Consider the following 19,829-nt stretch of genomic DNA (forward strand, 5'->3'; position numbering starts at 1 on the left):
GAAAATATTAAAATTTTAACATTAATCTTTTGTTTAAATACATTAACCGGTAATTACTACTCTGTTCTCTTCAGTATTATTATGTACCGTATACAAAGATGTTTTGCCATGTTTGCGTGTTTATTATCTTGTTTCTACGCGTTAATTTCTTTGCTCTGACTCCGTAATTGTTTCCTGTAGCTGTTGAGTTGCACATTAAAATAAAAAAAAATGCCCTGAAGTGAATTATTAAAATTCCAGAGCAACATGATAGCTCAGGATCGTATCCGATGACGTGTTCTACCACCAAAGGTTAGACTACTTTATTATACTTTACAGACAAAGCTATCAACATAATTTCAAAATATATCATCCCGTTCCTATTTGTAAGACAAAAATTTCTAAACATTTAAAAGAGCAGTATTTATTGTGGTATCGCTCGAGCACGCAAAATAGCGCGTCTTCCCTTCGAATTGTCTTATATAGGCAACCGACCGAACATGGCCGTCTTTGGGGCAATGTATGAAATATTTCGTGGGCAGCGAAAACTTAAGAACCCAAGAAGTAAGAGTTTAACAAAAAAAAATATACAAAATTAGGACAGAAATATAAAAATAATACGAGTTAAATTAGAAGACTCGAGAACAAGTCTTCGTGTTAGGGAATCCTTCTGCAGGGAGCACATCTGCGGTGTAAAACGCCTGTTATTTCAACAGTAATCCACGCACTTGTTAAAATAATTATAGTGTGATGATATGCAAACAGTTCTACGCGAATCACCAATTATTATTAGTTCAACAAGAGCCAGCCAAAAAAATAATTCATCTGCTTTACGTATTCTTGTTACTAAAATTACGACTGTGGTGTGTCGCCTGGTGAAATATGTGACTCCGCACACCCCGGAACATTTTCTCACAAAGCCCTGAGGGACGCAGACTCCACCTCAACTTCCAATATAATAGCAGCGGAGTTTATGAGCATTCTGACGTCACGATAATAATAACGTAGTTATTCAGAAGGAGAAAATAGAAGTCCTATTTTGTCATTGGAATCTTGTCATATTTCCTTCAACATCTTGACGCCAGTAACAAAACTTAAGTGTCTTTAGCATTCTTATTCTTGCTTGTAGAAACCTTAAGAAGGGTTCACCCCGAGCCCAGCAACTGCGAATTACAAAGATCATAAAATGTGAAACTCTATACTGAAGTAGACTTTAATCATATCAATAAACAGCGATTTGTATTGTATTTTATTTGTAGTTTATTTAACAACGCTGTAGACAGCTCATATACTATACAGTGTTGAATGATGGGATGATTAATGAACAATTAATTGGAAAAGGAAATAGAAGGAAGCGGCCGTGGCCGAACTGAAGATCATAACCCGGCATTTGCATCGAGGGACTGAAGAAAATCAAGAGAAATCAGTTAAGATAATCCGATATCTAGGCAGAGACGTGTACCTAGGCCTACCTTACAAGAAGTTTTACAAGAGTGAAACTAATTGGTATAATTTTCAAATAATTAAGGAAATGTTAATTAAATATAAGTTACAATTAGACTATTACCCTTATAAATTGCATAATAAAGAGCTTCACGGCTTGTACTCCTCACCTGATATTGTTAGGGAGGTTAAATCGTGGCGGATGAGGTGGGTTGGGAGGTTTAGGCGTAGGTGAGAGGACAACGTTAAGATAGGAGTCGAAGGAGCGAACTGGATGCAGCTAGCTCAGGATAGATTCCGGTGGCGGGCTTTTGTGAAAAATCGCCCTGATGACGGAGGCAGTATGACCTCCGAAACGTTGGTTAACATCGACCAGACTACACAGCGCAACAACCCAGAAGACAGAAATCTTCATCGCCCTGATGATGGAGGCAGTATGACCTCTGAAACGTCGGTTAACATCGACTAGACTACACAGCGCAACAACGCAGAAGACAGAAATCTTCATACTCATCGCCCTGATGATGGAGGCAGTATGACCTCCGAAACGTTGGTTAACATCGACTAGACTACACAGGACAACAACCCAGAAGACAGAAATCTTCATACTCATAGCCGTGAAAACCTCAAATCTTCGTCAATAATGGAGAACATAAACGTGAAATACGTAAATTCATTCAAAAGAATATTCCGTCATAAAAGATTTTTCTACGTGGATATTTTAATTCGCGCGCCATTTTCTTGGAGACGCCAAATGACGTAACACGACGCGCAGACTCTGTCCAGGTAACATCATTGATCGCCGTCAGCCATATTTATGTTCACAGCTGATACGATCCTGAAGTGCGTCTTTTAACGTCGTCATGGCATTTTAGATTAGTACTACATTATTTATATCGAATTTGTTAGAAAAATGGTTGTTGAAATACGATATGTTATTAAGTTAGTGTTTTGTGTATATTTTACTATCGCCAGTGGTATAATTCCAACAACCAGAGGTGATAATGTCCCCAACACTCAAGAGCAAATCAAAACAGTATCCAAACGTTTTGACCTGGATTTTCAAACTTGTGTTGATAATTTTGATATACATAGGGACAAAATAATTCGAACACAGGACTCCAGGGCAATGGGAGCTAAATATATCAACGAAATAGATTTAAGTTCAAGAGAAGAGTGTTTAAGATTGTGTTGTGAAACAAGTTCATGCGATGTATTCGTGTTTGAAGAAAAAGTGAGTACTGACAAATTTATGGGACCTTGTAACAAATATGGTTAAAGATTCAAAATACACTTTAAAAAATTATTTTCCAGAATCCAGGAAGCTGTTATCTGTTTCACTGTGGCTCGCCTGATGATTTCAAGTGCAAATTCACCAAACATCACAATTACACCAGTGCAGTCCTCGCTGTAAGCAGGCACATGACAGAATTAGAGAACCAGATTAAGTTAACCAAACACGAGGAAGAATTAACCAGACTCAGGTGAGACTTAATCTATGTTTCATTTTCCATTATTTATGAAAAATGAGCCAGTTCCATCCGCCTACCAACCCACTGAACCAATTCAAATTTACAAAATCATAAATACAAACTGTTCCGGGTTCTGAATCGAAATTTTACGAACATGACAGAGCCTCTAAGTTTCGTATTTGCCAACAGGAGACCAGAAACAGCAGCAGAGCAGAGTACGGCGACGACAGTTGCAACAACTGCGATGCCTCCACGCCCTCCATCCAAGGAGACGGTTCAAATCGTCCCTGAAGCGATCAACGCAACTGCTGGTAAGTACTTAAACCATTCTCTGCATCGTCACGAGAGGCAAAATAATGTCTTCATCGCCGTAAGGCAGTTTCTACATATAATAAAGTAAAACGTCCCTAAGAATTATCTACGTTCATTCAAATGCACTTAAGTTATTTACCAAAATCAAGACCAACACCTGTAATAGTTTTAATTAAAACAGAACTACAAAAGTTAAATGGTATAAAGTCCAAAAGCATGACACATTTCATTCGGAACCCCCCCCCCCCTCAAATTAAACAATTATTCTCACGTGTCATAATACACATTTCGGAAGGTCAGATTACCCTGTCATTGAGAATGCAGACCTGTGAATTTTGGAGTTTATTTAGCGAAGTAATTTCAGTAACTCAGAGTAATCAACGTGAAATGAAAGGAAGACGGTGAATAATAATTTGGAAAGGATGTGGAAGGAAACGGTCGTGGTCTAATTTAAGGTATTATCACTACAGTGATTGAGGAAAACCATGAAAAACTTCAGTCATGATAACCGGTCTCCGAGACGAGATTTGAACCCGGGACATCCAGAATATGGAGCAGGAGAGCTAAGCACTCATCTACGTTCAGTATTGATCTGTGTAATAAATATATGAAATAAAATAATTAGCAGTAATATATACAATTAACGTTCAGAAGAGATTAAAATGCGTGCGAAATTTTAGTTAGAAAATCTCAATTTCATTTCTTCGGCTGCACTTCTGAATTCAACAAGAATTTGATTTATTTAACATGTTTTATTCCGTTTTTGTCCGTCTAATCACAATTCAAATTTAAAATTTAAAATTTACAATTAAGATAATTAAAATATCATTTGATGTTCCTCATCGAACAATCGATTTACAATTGGAACATCGATTGTTCGATGAGGAACATCAAATGATATTTTAATTATCTTAATTGTAAATTGTAAATTTTAAATTTGAATTGTGATTAGACGGACAAAAACCGAATAATTAATTAAATACATAATTTCACAATATGACGCAACTATATCATCTTATGTTTTATTCCATTAAAATATCTTCAGTCATTTGAACTAACCGGTCTCTTTTCAAAGTTTTTGTTGTTCATCAGCTATGCTACTTTGAAAATCGACTGAATTAAAATCAAATTTATACTACTATTCCTCTGCGCTATTATTTTACATGCCACATTCTCCCGAACAAATACACTGGGTTCAAGACATTTTTAGTCTCTTTAAGGTGGCTTATTTAAAAACACGAACACTTAAGTTTAATACCAAATGCCAGATTTGTTCTCCAGAATATGCAAGTCAACGTGACAGAACGTCACGAACAAGTGAATAAAGAGAGTCGAAACAGCCTGTCCCACAATGCCAAGCGGAACCAATTAAACGAACCATAATTCCTTGCCGTCAACGCGACGGACGGACGGACGATCTCTGCTATTAAAGATCTTAGAAGTCGCATTGAGCGTTACGGTATTGTTCCAGCGGAGAAAGCACCCAGTTCGATTCTAGGCCGGGACCAAATAGCCTGACAGTCTTGTGGCTTATTCCACTTATAACCAATTAATTCTCTGGTTGTAGAACCTAAAGGCTCAATGCTACAAATTCCAAAATCCTCCATTAGATACGACACTGAAATATAGCATACGCCATCTTTCCTGACAAACTACAAGCCTCCCTTCCATCAATTTATCCTTTAAGGTCTTCCAAATGGACGTTTTCCTACAAATTTTCTTTACGATTTTACGTGGAGAAAATAAACAGATACTGAGTTTAAATTGTGAACATAACTTATGCTACAATATTTTTTCAATATTTGGATTTTAATTTTCTTATAACTTTCGGCGTTTTGTTGTTCGATGACTACGTAAAACAGATAAGCGTCTTTCTTAAAACAGCAACTGAACTGGGCATATTGTAGTGCAGTTAGTGTTTGAAGAGAGACACACTTCTAAGTTAGTATATTTGCGTCATATTGTGAATTAGGTTAATATTTTAATATTTTCCGTCAAATCACAATTTTAATAAGATAATAAAATATAAAATATTTAAAATATCATTTCACGTTCCGCATCGAATGATCGATTTACAAATTGGAACGTCTCTTACGACATGTTTCGGTTATATTTAACCGTCCTCAGGTATAAATTAGATTAGAATTCAGTATTAAACCTCGACCCGACACAGTAATACTTCTAGATGTCTTCCGCCAGACACGTCATGTCTCTATCAACTCATCACCGACTAAAATTGAACATCAGATGAACCACGCCATATACAAAACAATTACCTTCATTCTAATATATAAGAGTAATCTGATAAGAACATTTCAATAAACTGCATAACATTGTAAATAATTGTAATTCGAGTTTTAAATTTACCAATCTAATTTATACCTGAGGACGGTTAAATATAACCGAAACATGTCGTAAGAGACGTTCCAATTTGTAAATCGATCATTCGATGCGGAACGTGAAATGATATTTTAAATATTTTATTATCTTATTAAAATTGTGATTTGACGGAAAACATTAAAATATTAACACTTCTAAGTGTTAATGACAGTGTCTGTGAATCTTAAAAGGTACTATGGATCTCGGAGGAGCATCACAGTACCTTCTTACGCGCTCAGTACAGAATGTGCAAGAACTTAACATATATACGATCGTCTATCTGTACGTATTATTCAACTGCGTATGAGTCCAAACACGCTACTACACAGTTAAATAGAATTCTGTTATTTCGTTCTTTATTTATATTACGTAAAGAAGACACGATGAACACGTAATTTGTAAAGTTTAGTAAAACAGAAGACGTTTTCTCTTACACGTAATTCTTATTTAAAATTAACAGGTTAAGAGACGTAACAAAGACACTGCTGTAGGCTACATATTGCATTTATTGATTAGTTTGTTATAAGTAAAAATCAAAACTAAGTCAATGCCCCGTATTCAGTTTGCGATGAACAAATAGAACATTACAGAAGACAGCTATTCATGAGATGGTCTAATATAAATCGAATATTTCGATAAAGAACATCATTTAATATTTTAAATATTTTAAATGTTAATTATTGTAATATTTTAATATTCAATAAGAATTTATTGTGATTAGACGGACAAGATTTAAATAATATATATTTATTACAGAAGACGTTTAAAAAGTGCGCTTTTTACAATGTCGGATAATGGTGAAAAGTATGCATATTGGATTACAGTTCGCCCCAGTTTCCTTTGTGAGAAGACAAGTAGGCAAATTTTCATGAATAAAATATGAGGTTATGTTTCTACTTCGTCAGCGATCTATTCCTTCTCTTATGTGGGCGTTATTTACTGATGAACTTGAATGATGTGGCATATTCTTTATACATAACCTAAAAGCGTCAATTGGACACGCTCTAACGGTGATGTTGGGAACTACTGGGTACAGCGCCTTGGTTAAATAATTCTACAACGTTCCTTTTCTGTGTTGTGTATTTGGTCGAAGGTTGAAATAAATTTAGTTATTATTAAAAAAAACTCCTCTTTCCTTACGTACACACCACAAACAATAACACAATCACTGGCCACGAAATCTTAAGGTATTATTAACATACAATATAATACACTAACAACTGAAGCATTAATGGTTACAACAGCGTTGATTTAAGTCCATATATAAATGTATTTACATCGATATGATTGATCGATCGATCGATCAGAATTTTTCCAATAAATTTCTGATATTGGATACAAAGTTACTGAATGATTTATGCAAACCCAATGTTGCTGAATACGGATGTAGACCGTAATGCGTCGAAGATCATTTCTGCATTAAGTTCAATACACGAGTCGAACAATTTTGGTTGCTTTCCACTGTCACTGACTTGTGATCTGAAGCTTCCACGGTGACTAAGTATAATACATTCTTTTAGGGCTACCAGCCGCGTAAGGTGGTTTGTTGAAGAAAACACCGACCTCAGAGGACGTGGACGAAGATGGTTCTCGAAACGTCGGTGTCGTCTTCATTAAGGCACCTTACGCGACTGGTATCCCTAAAAGAATGTATTATCACTAACTTAAGCTGACTTTGACCGTGACCGATTTCGACTGTTTTTTTAATTTCCACTGACTTCACGTCACCAAGACACCTCGGTGTTAATGAGATGCATTACCACGCCTTCCAGCCTTTCTTGATCTGGACCATGTCGCTAGTCAGGCTTCAGCTGTGATATTTTAGGCTGAGTGATCTGGGAGATTACTGTTTATGCTTAAATCTAGTTACCAGAATGCTCCATCTCCCAGTTTCCCTCTGGCCATAACTGTTGTTTCTTTCTTGAGACTCGCGTCCCGCAATGGCGTTCCGTTAAGGTTCGGAGATGCAGACACGCAGTTTTCTTTTAGACTTGGCCTCTCAAAGTGTGAACGATGTCTCAGGATGTATTACCGGCCATAAATGATTTTGTCATGAATGGTTTGGCATCCACAGAGGCTGCATCTGCAGCTTTCGAACAAAACTACCTATCCTCGGGGTTCAAACTGGTGGCCTCTTTAGACTGGAGGGAGGGGTACTAGACGGGTGACAAAGGTCTGATAGCTTTACAGAAATTTCGACATTCACTGTAATAATACAGTTCCTTAATTCTAAACTAAAACTCAGAAAAGCGCGTAATTTTATGACCAATTCGGACAATAAAAGTTTCAAATTTCTGAGAATAATTTAAAAACAGCGACCACTTCCTTCCCTGCTTTTGATCGTTTCTTCTCATATTTAACGACACTGTTTGATTTGAACACGTTAAATAGCAACGGTAAAAGCCCTCTGCTGTAACGCTGCAGTACTAGGTTCGAGACTCAGATAGGGAACAGCGATCCTCAGTGACTTTCTTTTTTTCCAGTTTCTCTATGTAAATAACTTAAAGTGTGTCACTGCAGGCTTCTTCCAAATCCATTCATCATCATCTTTCGTGATCATCTTTCCACTTTCTTCAAAAACCAGGGCCGTTAAGTCGCCGAAAAGTCAGTCAACATGGCAGTTTCCGCGTTTGGCCTGGATAGTAGGTCGTACCTTGAAGTGGTCATCGACTGCCAGCCAGTGATCTTGCCACTTCTATTAGACTGCATATATGCCTATATAATCCATTACCAAATGCAGGTTCTCAAATGTTAGGAGGAATTCCTGCGATAAGACAGACGACGCGGATGACAGAACAAACTACGACTTACGATCCATTCAGTATTGATGTTGATATAAATCTTGGGTTTACATTTGCCACGCTCATGCGTATGGACACAGAAGAAGACTATCTGGGCAAAGTCGTGTTTGCCGACGAAGCAAACATTCCAAAGATCAAGAGTTACAAACAGCCTTAAACGCCGAATTTGAGGTTCTAAATTCACATCATCAAAACATCAAACTTTCAATTATCGCTAATATTTCAATACCCAGTAAAAGTGTGGTCATAACCCAAGAAATAGGATCGGAAGACTTCAATTAATATTGAGGAGAAAGATTTATAAACGTTTCCCGCTGTCTATTTTAGGGCACTATCTCAGCATTCGCGTGGAAGGGCTGTAGAGTAGGGTTGAACAGGATAACATAGGATACGATAGGATAGGAGAGGATAGAATATAACAGAATGGAACAAAATAGAATAGAACAGTATAGGATAGACTAGGATAAGATATAATAGAACAAAATAGGGTAGGATAGGATAGGATAGAACAGAATGGAACAAAATAGAATAGAACAGTATAGGATAGACTAGGATAGGATAGGATAGAGCAAAATATAATAGAACATAATAAAACAGAATAGGGAAACAGTCAGGTTTCTAACCAGTTGCTTCCTGAGTAAAAGCCCGATTCAACTGTGCTGTGCTGCACTGACTTACTCCGTCATTGTTTCTCCTTGTTCGAAACAAAGTTCTTTCTTCATATGAGCGCACTTGAAAAATACAAGCGATCTGCACATATGAAGCAATACAAGCAGACGGTTGAGGCAGTTTCGGTTCGATTGAGGCCCTCAGAAAATGCACCGACGACAATGTTTCTGTAAAGAGATCGGACTTTCTGCTTCAGTGGACAATCATTTGTTTGTCTCGGGAAAGTTTTCTCGGTACTTTCAGACTAAGAACCGTTTAAACTTCGTAAGTGCGTAGTTCTTGATCGAGACTGGTACCACTTTTATACATTAATTTCCTAAAGTGCAAATCATGAAGACATACAGGGCGTGTCCAATCAAATAACCATCCCACACGTCATCGCCGAATCCGCTAAAAGTTCTTCGATTACCATCATTAACATTAACATGTACAACTTTCATCTTGAACATTGCTGCATACAACAAATCCTTGAAAACATAAATAATAAAGAACTACATAATTTGTTTCTGTCTTGTGAAATGCCTACCTGTTCGCTTTAAAATTATGTACGACTAATGTTCTCACTAGCAAGTTGGGCTTGGAGATGAAGACGAAACTAGTGAAGTGTTACGTATGGAGCAGAGACTTGGACACTCACGAAGAAGGAACAGAAATACCTGGAGAGTTTTGAAATGTGATGATGTTGGAGAAGAATAGAGAAGATCAGGTGGACGGATCGAGTGACCAACGAAGAAGTATTGAGGAGAGTCAACGAGCAAAGAAACATTCTGCAGGCGATTACACGAAGGAAAGCTAACTGGCTGGGACATATTATGAGAAGGAATGGATTAATGAGTGATATCACCGAAGGCCAGGTTGAAGGAAAGAGAGGACTGGGAAGAAGGTTGATACAGCTAACCGATGACCTTAAACAAGGAAAGAAGATGACGTTCCAGGAATTAAAGCGAGAAGCCGAGAATAGGGACAACTGGAGAGCTCTTTTTGGGCAGAGCAATGGACCTGTCGTAAGACAGAACACTTAATAATAATAATAATAATAATAATAATAATGTACACCAAGCCAAACGACGTATCCAGACGGCAATTAAAGGTACTTCACATGTCCACGCTCATATTTGCTTCGCAGATGAAAATCACAGTTAAATAATACAAGAGTAATTATTTCTCTGGGAAATCTTGTTCTTGATTGAATGGTAGGTCGGATGACACGAGTCTTATCCCAAAACATATACGTGGTTACATAAGGAAGTTTGGAAAATTTAGTGGAGCGTAGTTTAAAATAATATTTAAACTGTGGTCACAACTGTTAAGTCTAATTGATCAATTTAATTTAGATTAAATTATTTAAAAACGACGGAATAATTTAGTTAAGACCTGTAGTAAATACAAATTTAAATGTTCACTGTCTGCGTTGAAGTTACTGATATGACATTTTAACAGAGGAATTTAAAATGGCAGCGGTTATAAAGCACGACTATACTCGCCAACATGTGAGCCCACCCTTCCACTCCGGGTAGAAGAAGGGACCTAGGTTCCAAATTTTGAATTTGAACAAACTTTTTCATTTGACGATTCAATTGCATTCGAATGAAGTTCATTTACAACCAAGAGACAGATTTAGACTAAATGGCTGGTAATTACGATACGAACTGGTATCTAGTAACTGAAATTTGGCAGATTCTCGAAGAAATAAAAAACTGATGACGACTGCCTTGTTCACTAAAGTCTCTGTTGTTTTAGTCAAGTGCTTAGTGCCTCTCAGTCGCGTGATTTCCAGACATTCAAGTCGTCAACATTTACTAAATCTAACATACGCGTAATGAATTTATAACATAACTTCAAATATACATTTTAGAAAACTTATCTTAAGCCTACGAGCCGGGATAGCTCAGTCAGTATAGTGACTAGCTACGGGCTGGACGACCGGGCTTCGATCCCCGACGGGGGCAGAGGATTTTTCGTCTAGCCTCTGGGGCCCACCCAGCCTCCTCTACAATGGGTACCGGGGTCCTTTCCCGGGGGTAAAGCCGGCCGGGGCGTGATGCTGACCACTCACCCCCATCTAGTGCCGAGGTCAAGGAAGAGAGGAGCTATACCTCCTCTCACCCCAAACGCCTACATGGCGTACAGTGGGACAAACTTTACTTTTTACTTTTTATCTTAAGCCTACATACTTAGCATACAAACTCTAATAGACGCCAAATGTCCACTTCACGTCCATCTCGGGTACCTGTCCTTAATCAAACTCGGAATTAGGGCGCACAAGCCTTGTCATTGGTCATAGGCTAAGTAGACTGGCTCAGGATCTTTGAAATATAAGGATCTCCTCTTAACACATGTTGATTTCTGGCTCTGCTGTTCGAATATCATTAAACTTTTTTCGTATTGTCAGTTACTTTTAGTGAAGTGTTTCGTAACTTGTCGATAGTCGCTGAAGAATTGAAGAAAACCGTTTGCCTACACGAAATCGGATGTTCATCAGAACACACTGGAGCTTAATTATATTTCTGTCGTGTTCTTCTTAATATGTGCGTGTACACACACACACACACACACAAAACACACTCACGCAATTACCATGTTCACTCAACCTTGGATATAATTTTCGAGGACTGTAGATTTCTCTGTCTAAGCCTGTACGCGTCTTAAAAATGACATAGCTCATGGGCCTATAGTTGAAAAAATATCTGTCACATCTTCCCTGATGTAAACGTTTGTGAAAAAGCGTTTCACTAATGCCAATTATTATCCAACAGAGACATAAATAATATAAATATAAATAAAAACAAATGAAAGTGTACTTGCTAAAAATTATCAGCTTTGAAAGAATCAAGACGTATCTACTGGAATCAAACTGCTTAAATATATACTGAGGATTCTTGAGATGATAATGTTGCGTCATATTGTGATGATTATAATTGTTTAATTTTAACCGTCTAATCACAATAAAATATTTTATTAAATATTAAAATATTAAAATATTATTACTACAATTAACATTTAATATTTAAAACATTTAAAATATATTAAAATGATGATTTTAATATTTAATAAAATATTTTATTGTGATTAGACGGTTAAAATTATTTAAAATATATTAAATAAGTAAAGTAAAGTAAAGTTTGTCCCACTATACGCCATGTAGGCGTTTGGGGTGAGTGGAGGTATAGCTCCTCTCTTCCTTGACCTCGGCACTAGATGGGGGTGAGTGGTCAGCATCACGCCCCGGCCGGCTTTACCCCCGGGAAAGGACCCCGGTACCCACATTGTAGAGGAGGCTGGGTGGGCCCCAGAGCCGGTCTGGACGCAGAGGCTAGAGGAAAAATCCTCTGCCCCCGTCGAGGATCGGTTAAAATTAAACAATGAGGATTCTTCTATCTTCCCAAACAGTCGGCCATTTTATGTTTATTTATAAACTCCAACTCTTCAGACTTCAATTCCGCTACACTTCGTAGCCCTCGAGTAATCCGTGCCTCCCATTTCCGGTCACAGAATATCAGCGGAAGGCAATTCGCAAACAAGAAAAAAAGAAAAGGTGAGGTAACTGAATGTTTCCTTTCCTTTAAACACGCATACGTTCAGGCCATAAAATATGACGTAACTTTTAGAGACGTTCGTATTCCAAGAGAAAAACTGAGACATTCGTTGGTATTGAATGAGAAGCCGCGGACAGCCGACAAGTGTGGTCTCCAGCTTGGGGACTGGGCGTGGGGTTAACAACCAGCTGGACTAACACAGATCCTGTGGGAAGTTGAGTTGGGTGGGCGATGTTACGATGTATGTTACCGAAATTGGATGTGAAGGAGTGGATTGGTCTGACTCGCCATAGCGACAAATGGCGGGCTTTTGTGAACACGGAAGTGAACATTAGGGACCCATAGAATGTGTGGAATTTCTTATAGACGACAACTGACTTGTTTTAAAACACATTTCTTCATGAAGTCAGTTAAAAACTGCTGTCGACTGAAATAACCCTCGTGTTAGCAGTTCTAACCTGTATTATGAAAAGATCAGTTTCGAATTCATGGCTTCGGGACAATTAATGCAAATTTATGTGAACCTTGAAGCCCCAGTATGCCAAAGAATCGTGAAAACAACTAATTACTACAGAGCATCTAACCAACCAACCAACCAACCAAACAAACAAACAACTTATTAGCCACGTCTCTGGCAACGTAAAACCAAGGTTACTCTCCCCTATTAACGTCATTGTGCCAACTTCACCCACTTTGAACCTAAGATAAGATGTGAGGAATAACAAACAAATTAGGAAACTACGAATTCGTGGTTGATAACTATCGACGCTGCCAATTAAAAATGTAAGACAATACGAGCGGACGAAAAGGGATCTCCAAAATAACATTTCATAAACGTCAGTCCGTACTGGAGATGTGAGATGGAACATCACAAAATCCCTCACAGTGATGCGACGCTCCTCCTGAAATGGGCATTTCCTATGAAAATTTTCTTTTCCTTTAACCAACCTAACCTAACCTAACATAACCTAACCTAACATAACCTAACCTAACGCCAATCTAACTTAACCTAACCTAACATAACATAACCTAACCTAACATAACCTAACCTAACCTAACATAACATAACCTAACATAACATAACCTAACCTAACGCCAATCTAACTTAACCAACCTAACCTAACCTAACATAACATAACCTAACCTAACGCCAATCTAACTTAACCTAACCTAACCTAACATAACCTAACCTAACCTAACATAACGTAACCTAACCTCTCGTAGTTTTGGGGAAAACAACCCTGTTACGTATTTGGAAAACTAAAGAACACCAATGTCATAAAATTAAACCCGAGTTTTCTACTGAAGACAGAAGGCAAATGCTCACTAAACACACAAAGACAAAGAAACAAACAGAAACTCTCCCGTCCATATTGAAAACAAAAGTCTCGCTGTTTTTGAGATGTATTACGAAGCGCTGGTGTGTAGTAGACCTGCATTAGATCGTCTGTGAGTCATGACGCAATTAGCAAGAATCTGGGTTTGTTGTCCTCGGCGACAGGACAGTGCCTCTGGAGCTCATGAAGGCGTACTTCCGCCGTCGTCTTATCTTCACTTCCCTGCTTTCGAGATCTTCTGCTTGTGTCTGACATAAGCCTCACATTTCCATATACAGCAGGAAATCGTGTGCATATACAGGGTGTGTTTAATTGCGTGCAATAAATGACGTAAGGATTGTATTCTACTCCAAAATCCAAACGAAAAAGTCTTGGCGATCTGCTTATACGAGACGTAAGACGTTAGAGGACGCCGCCTCGACTGTGAGAAGTCTCCAATTTACATTTATTGCCGGGACAATTACCCGAACTGTTGATCGATGTTGCAATGGCAAACTATGAGGTTAGATGAAGTGTCTTCTGAGGAAAAGGGCAACTTTTCCTGACGATCAAAGTTGGTACTGTACAAAATTTATAGGCAAATGTGAAAAAATATGTCAAGGTAAAAATTTCGAAAGACTTAAGACCAAATTTCCCAACCAGATTTAACATTTTATTAAGATTTCCCTTCGGTGGACTGTCTGTTGTTGGTCAACTGTGCAAAAGCGAGATAAATACAAATCTTGTATTCCGTGCAACGACCAGGTGAACTCAGCTTCGGAATTCGCACTGTGTGTTCGGGTTTGCACTAGCCGTCGCCAAATTGCATGCGATAAGGCCACTTAAGACCGCCTCGGTGGTCCAGCGGTTAGAACGCTGGCCTTGTAATCCTGGGGTCTCGGGTTCGATTCCCGAAGGTGCCCGAATTTATAACTTGTGTTGGGCAAGGCCGTGGTCTAGGCAACACAGAGTTTTCCTCCGTGGCATCCCAACAATTACTCCATTCACACACAGAAGAAGGCAATGGCAAACCACTTCTGGATCATCTGCCAAGAACGTATATGAACAGGTCCCAGTCCGAGAAGAGAAAAGGATGGAAGGATCCTGTTCATATGGACCTGTCGTCAGACAGAACACTAAATAATAATAAGATGAGGTGGTCTAGCGGTTAGAACGCTGGCCTTGTAATCCTGGGGTCTAGGGTTCGATTCCCGGCGGTGCCCGAATTTATAACTTGTGTTGCGCAAGGCCGTGGTCTAGGCAACACGGAGTTTTCCTCCGGGGGCTTCCCCGGTGTCTCCGTGGCATCCCAACAATTACTCCATTCACACACAGAAGAAGGCAATGGCAAACCACTTCTGGATCATCTGCCAAGAACGTATATGAACAGGTCCCAGTCCGAGAAAAGGGTGGAAGGATCCTGTTCATATGGACCTGTCGTCAGACAGAACACTAAATAATAATAATAATAATAATAATAATAAAAGGCACTTAAAAGACTCCACCTTCCTTACCGCGGGGATTCAAGTACAGCGTTCTGCGAGTTCTGAGTTGTCTGCACTCGCCTGGTCTCCGCTGTTCGTGTTTGCAATTTTGTAATATTTTGTTGTGGCCTTCGAGCACGAGAAACCAATCTCTAGTTTCCTCGTTTGTAGCTGATAAAGTGCCTTTTTCTACTTTCGGAAACGGTGGCAATTAATTTTTATACGACTATATATGGTTTCTGCCAACTTGGTTACAGAACTTAAATAGGAATGTTTGTGTTTCGTTTAATTCTTGTGACAATGCATTGTACTCGAGCTACTTTCTGAAATGACGACACTGTTCCAGGACGTGAGCCAAGTTGTGCTGAAATCTATTATTTTCATCTCTCTCACATAAATGCTAAAACTTTTAATTTTCTTTCCGAATAATATGATGATTTCTATAACGATAACTGCTCGTGGGTTAAATTAGAATTGAAGGGAAGAATGGTTTCACTTTTTGACTCAACAACTGACGTACAGTAAACACCGAGACACGCATGTGAACCATATTTCATTTTCTATGGTGTGTTGTAATGACGTCACCGGGATCATTGTTTCAGTACCAGCGCCATTTAAAAAGTTCAACTAACGGAAGCTACTACAGATTTATCTAACTATCTTCATCTCGCCTTTGTCTGTTTATTTATTACTTACTTTCCTAACATGCTTCCTACATTTCTTAATACATTTACGGACAGGAACAGTGAGACGTTTGCATTACCAGGCAAGTACGACAACCTCACTCAGTGACGAGGGTCACTATCTTGGTGATGACGTCATTACTCAACCAGATGTCAACCCTGCATGTTTCCATTTGCACAACACTGTATTTTGTCCACGTCGTCGTTAAATTTTCACAGCTTGCAAGTTTCATGTTCCGTCAATAAAATTCTTTACGAACACTCTCTCTTCCAAATTCACGTCCGGCGACATCATTTGATGCAAATGTGGATTTCCCTAATATTTCATTTAAAAACTTTTTTTTCCCAGCTGGCCTTGTAATCCTGGGGTCTCGGGTTCGAATTTATAACTTGTGTTGGGCAAGGCCGTGGTCTAGGTAACACGGAGTTTTCCTCCGGGGCTTCCCCGGTTTCTCCGTGGCATTCACACACAGAAGAAGGCAATGGCAAACCACTTCTGGATCATCTGCCTAGAACGTATATGAACAGGTCCCAGTCCGAGAAAAGGATGGAAGGATCCTGTTCATATGGACCTGTCGTCAGACAGAACACTAAATAATAATAAGATGAGGTGGTCTAGCGGTTAGAACGCTGGCCTCGTAATCCTGGGGTCTCGGGTTCGATGCCCGAATTTATAACTTGTGTTGGGCAAGGCCGTGGTCTAGGCAACACGGAGTTTTCCTCCGTGGCATCCCAACAATTACTCCACTCACACACAGAAGAAGGCAATGGCAAACCACTTCTGGATCATCTGCCAAGAACGTATATGAACAGGTCCCAGTCCGAGAGAAGGATGGAAGGATCCTGTTCATATGGACCTGTCGTCAGACAGAACACTAAATAAAAGCCACTACCTTCCACGATGGTAATAATTCTTAAATCGGTCTGAATTGATTTGTAATCTCATAAAAATTTTCTAGTATTCTTTTCAAATTTCTGCGTTCATTTTGTTGAAGGTCAGAAGTCCAATCGTATCTCGGACCGTAAAAGGCGACCACAGTGAGACCTGGGTTCTTATCTTTTAAACACTGCGATCTTGAACTCGAATCTCCCTCAGGGCTCAAGACACGGGCGTTTGTCGCCGTCTCTCCGCGTCCGGGCTCATACCCCTTCCAAGAAGTCCCTCCAGATCGTAGACAGACTCATTATTTAAGCATTAATCTTGAACTGGAGCAGACCATAGTCTCTAATCAGAGAAAGCTGAAGAAGAATAGAATAAATAGACTTTAAAGACGACCTCATTTGTTTGGTTCTACCTGAAGAAATACAAATGTTACTTTCATTTTAATGATTTTATGGTTGAATTTTCAAATGCTGAGTCGTGCGTTCGAGACTTTAGCTCTCCAGCTGTATCTGCAAATCCGTTGCTTAGTGACACGCTAATTCTGAGAATATAAATGTCTTGAGACCGTTTCGATTTACTGTTCATCGCCTGAACAGCTGTGGTCCAGATCATTCCAGTTTTCTATCAAAACGGGAATCAATTTCTTTCCGCTGATGGTTAAAACGGCCGAAACCTTAAGCTTACATTCCACATAAACATCTCTGATATCTTCTGCTCATTTCGTTTATATTGATACAATGGGATTTCGTTTTAAGGTAATCCTTTAAAATTCTTTAGCAATTATTTTTATCATAATCGGGTTGATATCTCTAATTCCCACTTCGTATTTAATGTCTTCGTTGCGTTTATGATCCGTAATTTTGTGATTTTTGAGAAAACGAGTCCCTGGTTTCTTCAATATTCTTGTTTATTTATTTCTGTCCAATAATCAGATTCATATAAAGACAATTTTCGACACGACTCTATAGAATTTTTTTGTAGTACCTTTATTTTGGCGTTTGTATAAAAATTTATAGTTCCACAGTAATGTTAGACATTGTTTTACTTCCTTTATAACTCAGCCTACGCGGTGACCCAAATAATACGAATCTCTTAACTTCTTGCAACATTATTTTCTAAAACAATTTCTGGACCTTGGGATTCCATTTTTAGAAATGCAGTTTTAATTTCATGACAATTTACTTCTTACATATTGGTACACACACTCACGTGACTCTTCGTACATTTTTAGGTTATGTTCATAGACAGTGGTTCATTTTTACAAAGTGGCTTTGTGCTGTGTTCCACGTTTCGGTAGGTACTCCAGATGTAGAGTACATTGGACCGAAACAGAGTTCAGTGTTCACACTCACTGAGCAGGCCCAGTTCGTAATGACCGCTTTTGTGGATTAATTCTTCGTTCTGGCAGCCAGCTGTCAAACTTGCAGGACAAGACAGAACGTTAATTGTCTTAACAAAATTCCCTGCACTCAAATCACAAGGAGACTTGATGGTATAAGTTAATTGTGTGATTTGCGACAGCCTTGGAAACTTTCTTCTCTGGCTTCTCAGCTGAGTAACGAACTGCAGAAGTGACTAGAAGTGTTTTTTCTTCTATGTTTATTCTGGTCAGAACGCTGGCCTTGTAATCCTGGGGCCTCGGGTTCGATTCCCGGCGGTGCCCGGATTTATAACTTGTGTTGGGCAAGGCCGTGGTCTAGGCAACACGGAGTTTTCCTCCGTGGCATCCCAACAATTACTCCATTCACACACAGAAGAAGGCAATGGCAAACCACTTCTGGATCATCTGCCAGGAACGTATATGAACAGGTCCCAGTCCAAGAAAAGGATGGAAGGATCCTGTTCATATGGACCTGTCCTCAGACAGAACACTAAATAATAATAAATAATAGTTTATTCTGCTACAGGTGAACACACGATATTAAAATGTACATATTTGAAAAGAGTGCAAACAGAATTTAACTGGCTCAGGGTACAGTCCAGTGCCTGGCTTTTATAAAAATCCTAATGAACCATCCGTTTCCATTAAAGACGCATAAGTCGTTAACCAGTTACGCTACTATAAGCTTCTCAAGAAGCACTCCGCCCCACATAGTTTCTTCTGTTATTTCACCGTGGCCCTATTTCGGCGTAAAACAACATATTTGCATATTGTGTTTGGTCTCTACGTAATGCAGATACAAACAATGTTTGGCTCGTTTCTACTCGATGTGGAAATGAAATTTCAACACCTTCAGCACACAATGAAGCGATAGTCAACAGAAATTGTGCTGTGTTCTCATACAGTGGACCAGTTACAGTTGACACGTGACAATAACAGATCCTTTTTGGTCACACACAAAGCAAGTTCTTTCTCATAATTTCCACACCAATGTTTAACGACGTTGCGTAACGTCGCCAATGAATGTCTGTCTATGCTCAAATAAGTGACCTGTAGATCTAAACCTGTGCATAAGCTTGTTGCTAAAATAATTTTCTCAAAATTATTCTCTCTAATTTTTCCTATATTTATATAATAGTTTATCCTTCTCATCACTTCCTAACCGGACTTTCTATTTTCCTTATTATTTTCCAACTTTAATTGTCCTTTCTTTCAAGCCATTCTTAATTCAATTTTTCTTACTCGTTTCATACTGATCTTTCATTGAGCAATGTCATTGTCATTTCTCCTTATTTGCGTGACGTCACTCCAAATGTAGCCCGAACCCAAAAAACTTAAAACTGACTTTCACAAAGCTCGATAATTAAAAGTGTACACAGAATTCAATAAGTTCTGAAGTTAGACATGCTTAATAAGATTTCACATTGGAATTAAAATAAAGACAGATGAAAATGAAAAGATTTGCAAGACTGACAACAGATTATTCTCATT

General features: G+C 38.7%; 2 protein-coding genes across 6 annotated transcripts in view; one reads left to right on the forward strand and one right to left on the reverse strand.

Moving 5' to 3' along the window:
* The window catches only part of LOC110829690 (protein phosphatase 1 regulatory subunit 14B), a 144,929-nt gene that overhangs the window by 90,715 nt on the left and 34,385 nt on the right, over nt 1-19,829 (reverse strand). The window lies entirely within an intron of this gene.
* Nucleotides 2,231-19,829, forward strand: part of LOC110829676 (uncharacterized) — a 50,949-nt gene continuing 33,350 nt past the window's right edge. For all 4 annotated transcript variants that reach the window (XM_087351976.1, XM_087351977.1, XM_022063663.2 and 1 more), the window contains exons 1-3: nt 2,231-2,656; nt 2,737-2,906; nt 3,084-3,205. In XM_087351976.1, coding sequence (XP_087208102.1) covers nt 2,336-2,656; nt 2,737-2,906; nt 3,084-3,205 — 613 coding nt within the window. In that variant the 5' untranslated portion in view covers nt 2,231-2,335. The remainder of the gene's footprint in view (nt 2,657-2,736; nt 2,907-3,083; nt 3,206-19,829) is intronic.

The sequence above is a fragment of the Zootermopsis nevadensis genome, unplaced genomic scaffold, assembly GCF_977971745.1.
Source record: "Zootermopsis nevadensis isolate Lab colony 2312 unplaced genomic scaffold, Znev_1.0 Znev_ptg000020l, whole genome shotgun sequence".
Lineage (NCBI taxonomy): Eukaryota > Metazoa > Arthropoda > Insecta > Blattodea > Termopsidae > Zootermopsis > Zootermopsis nevadensis.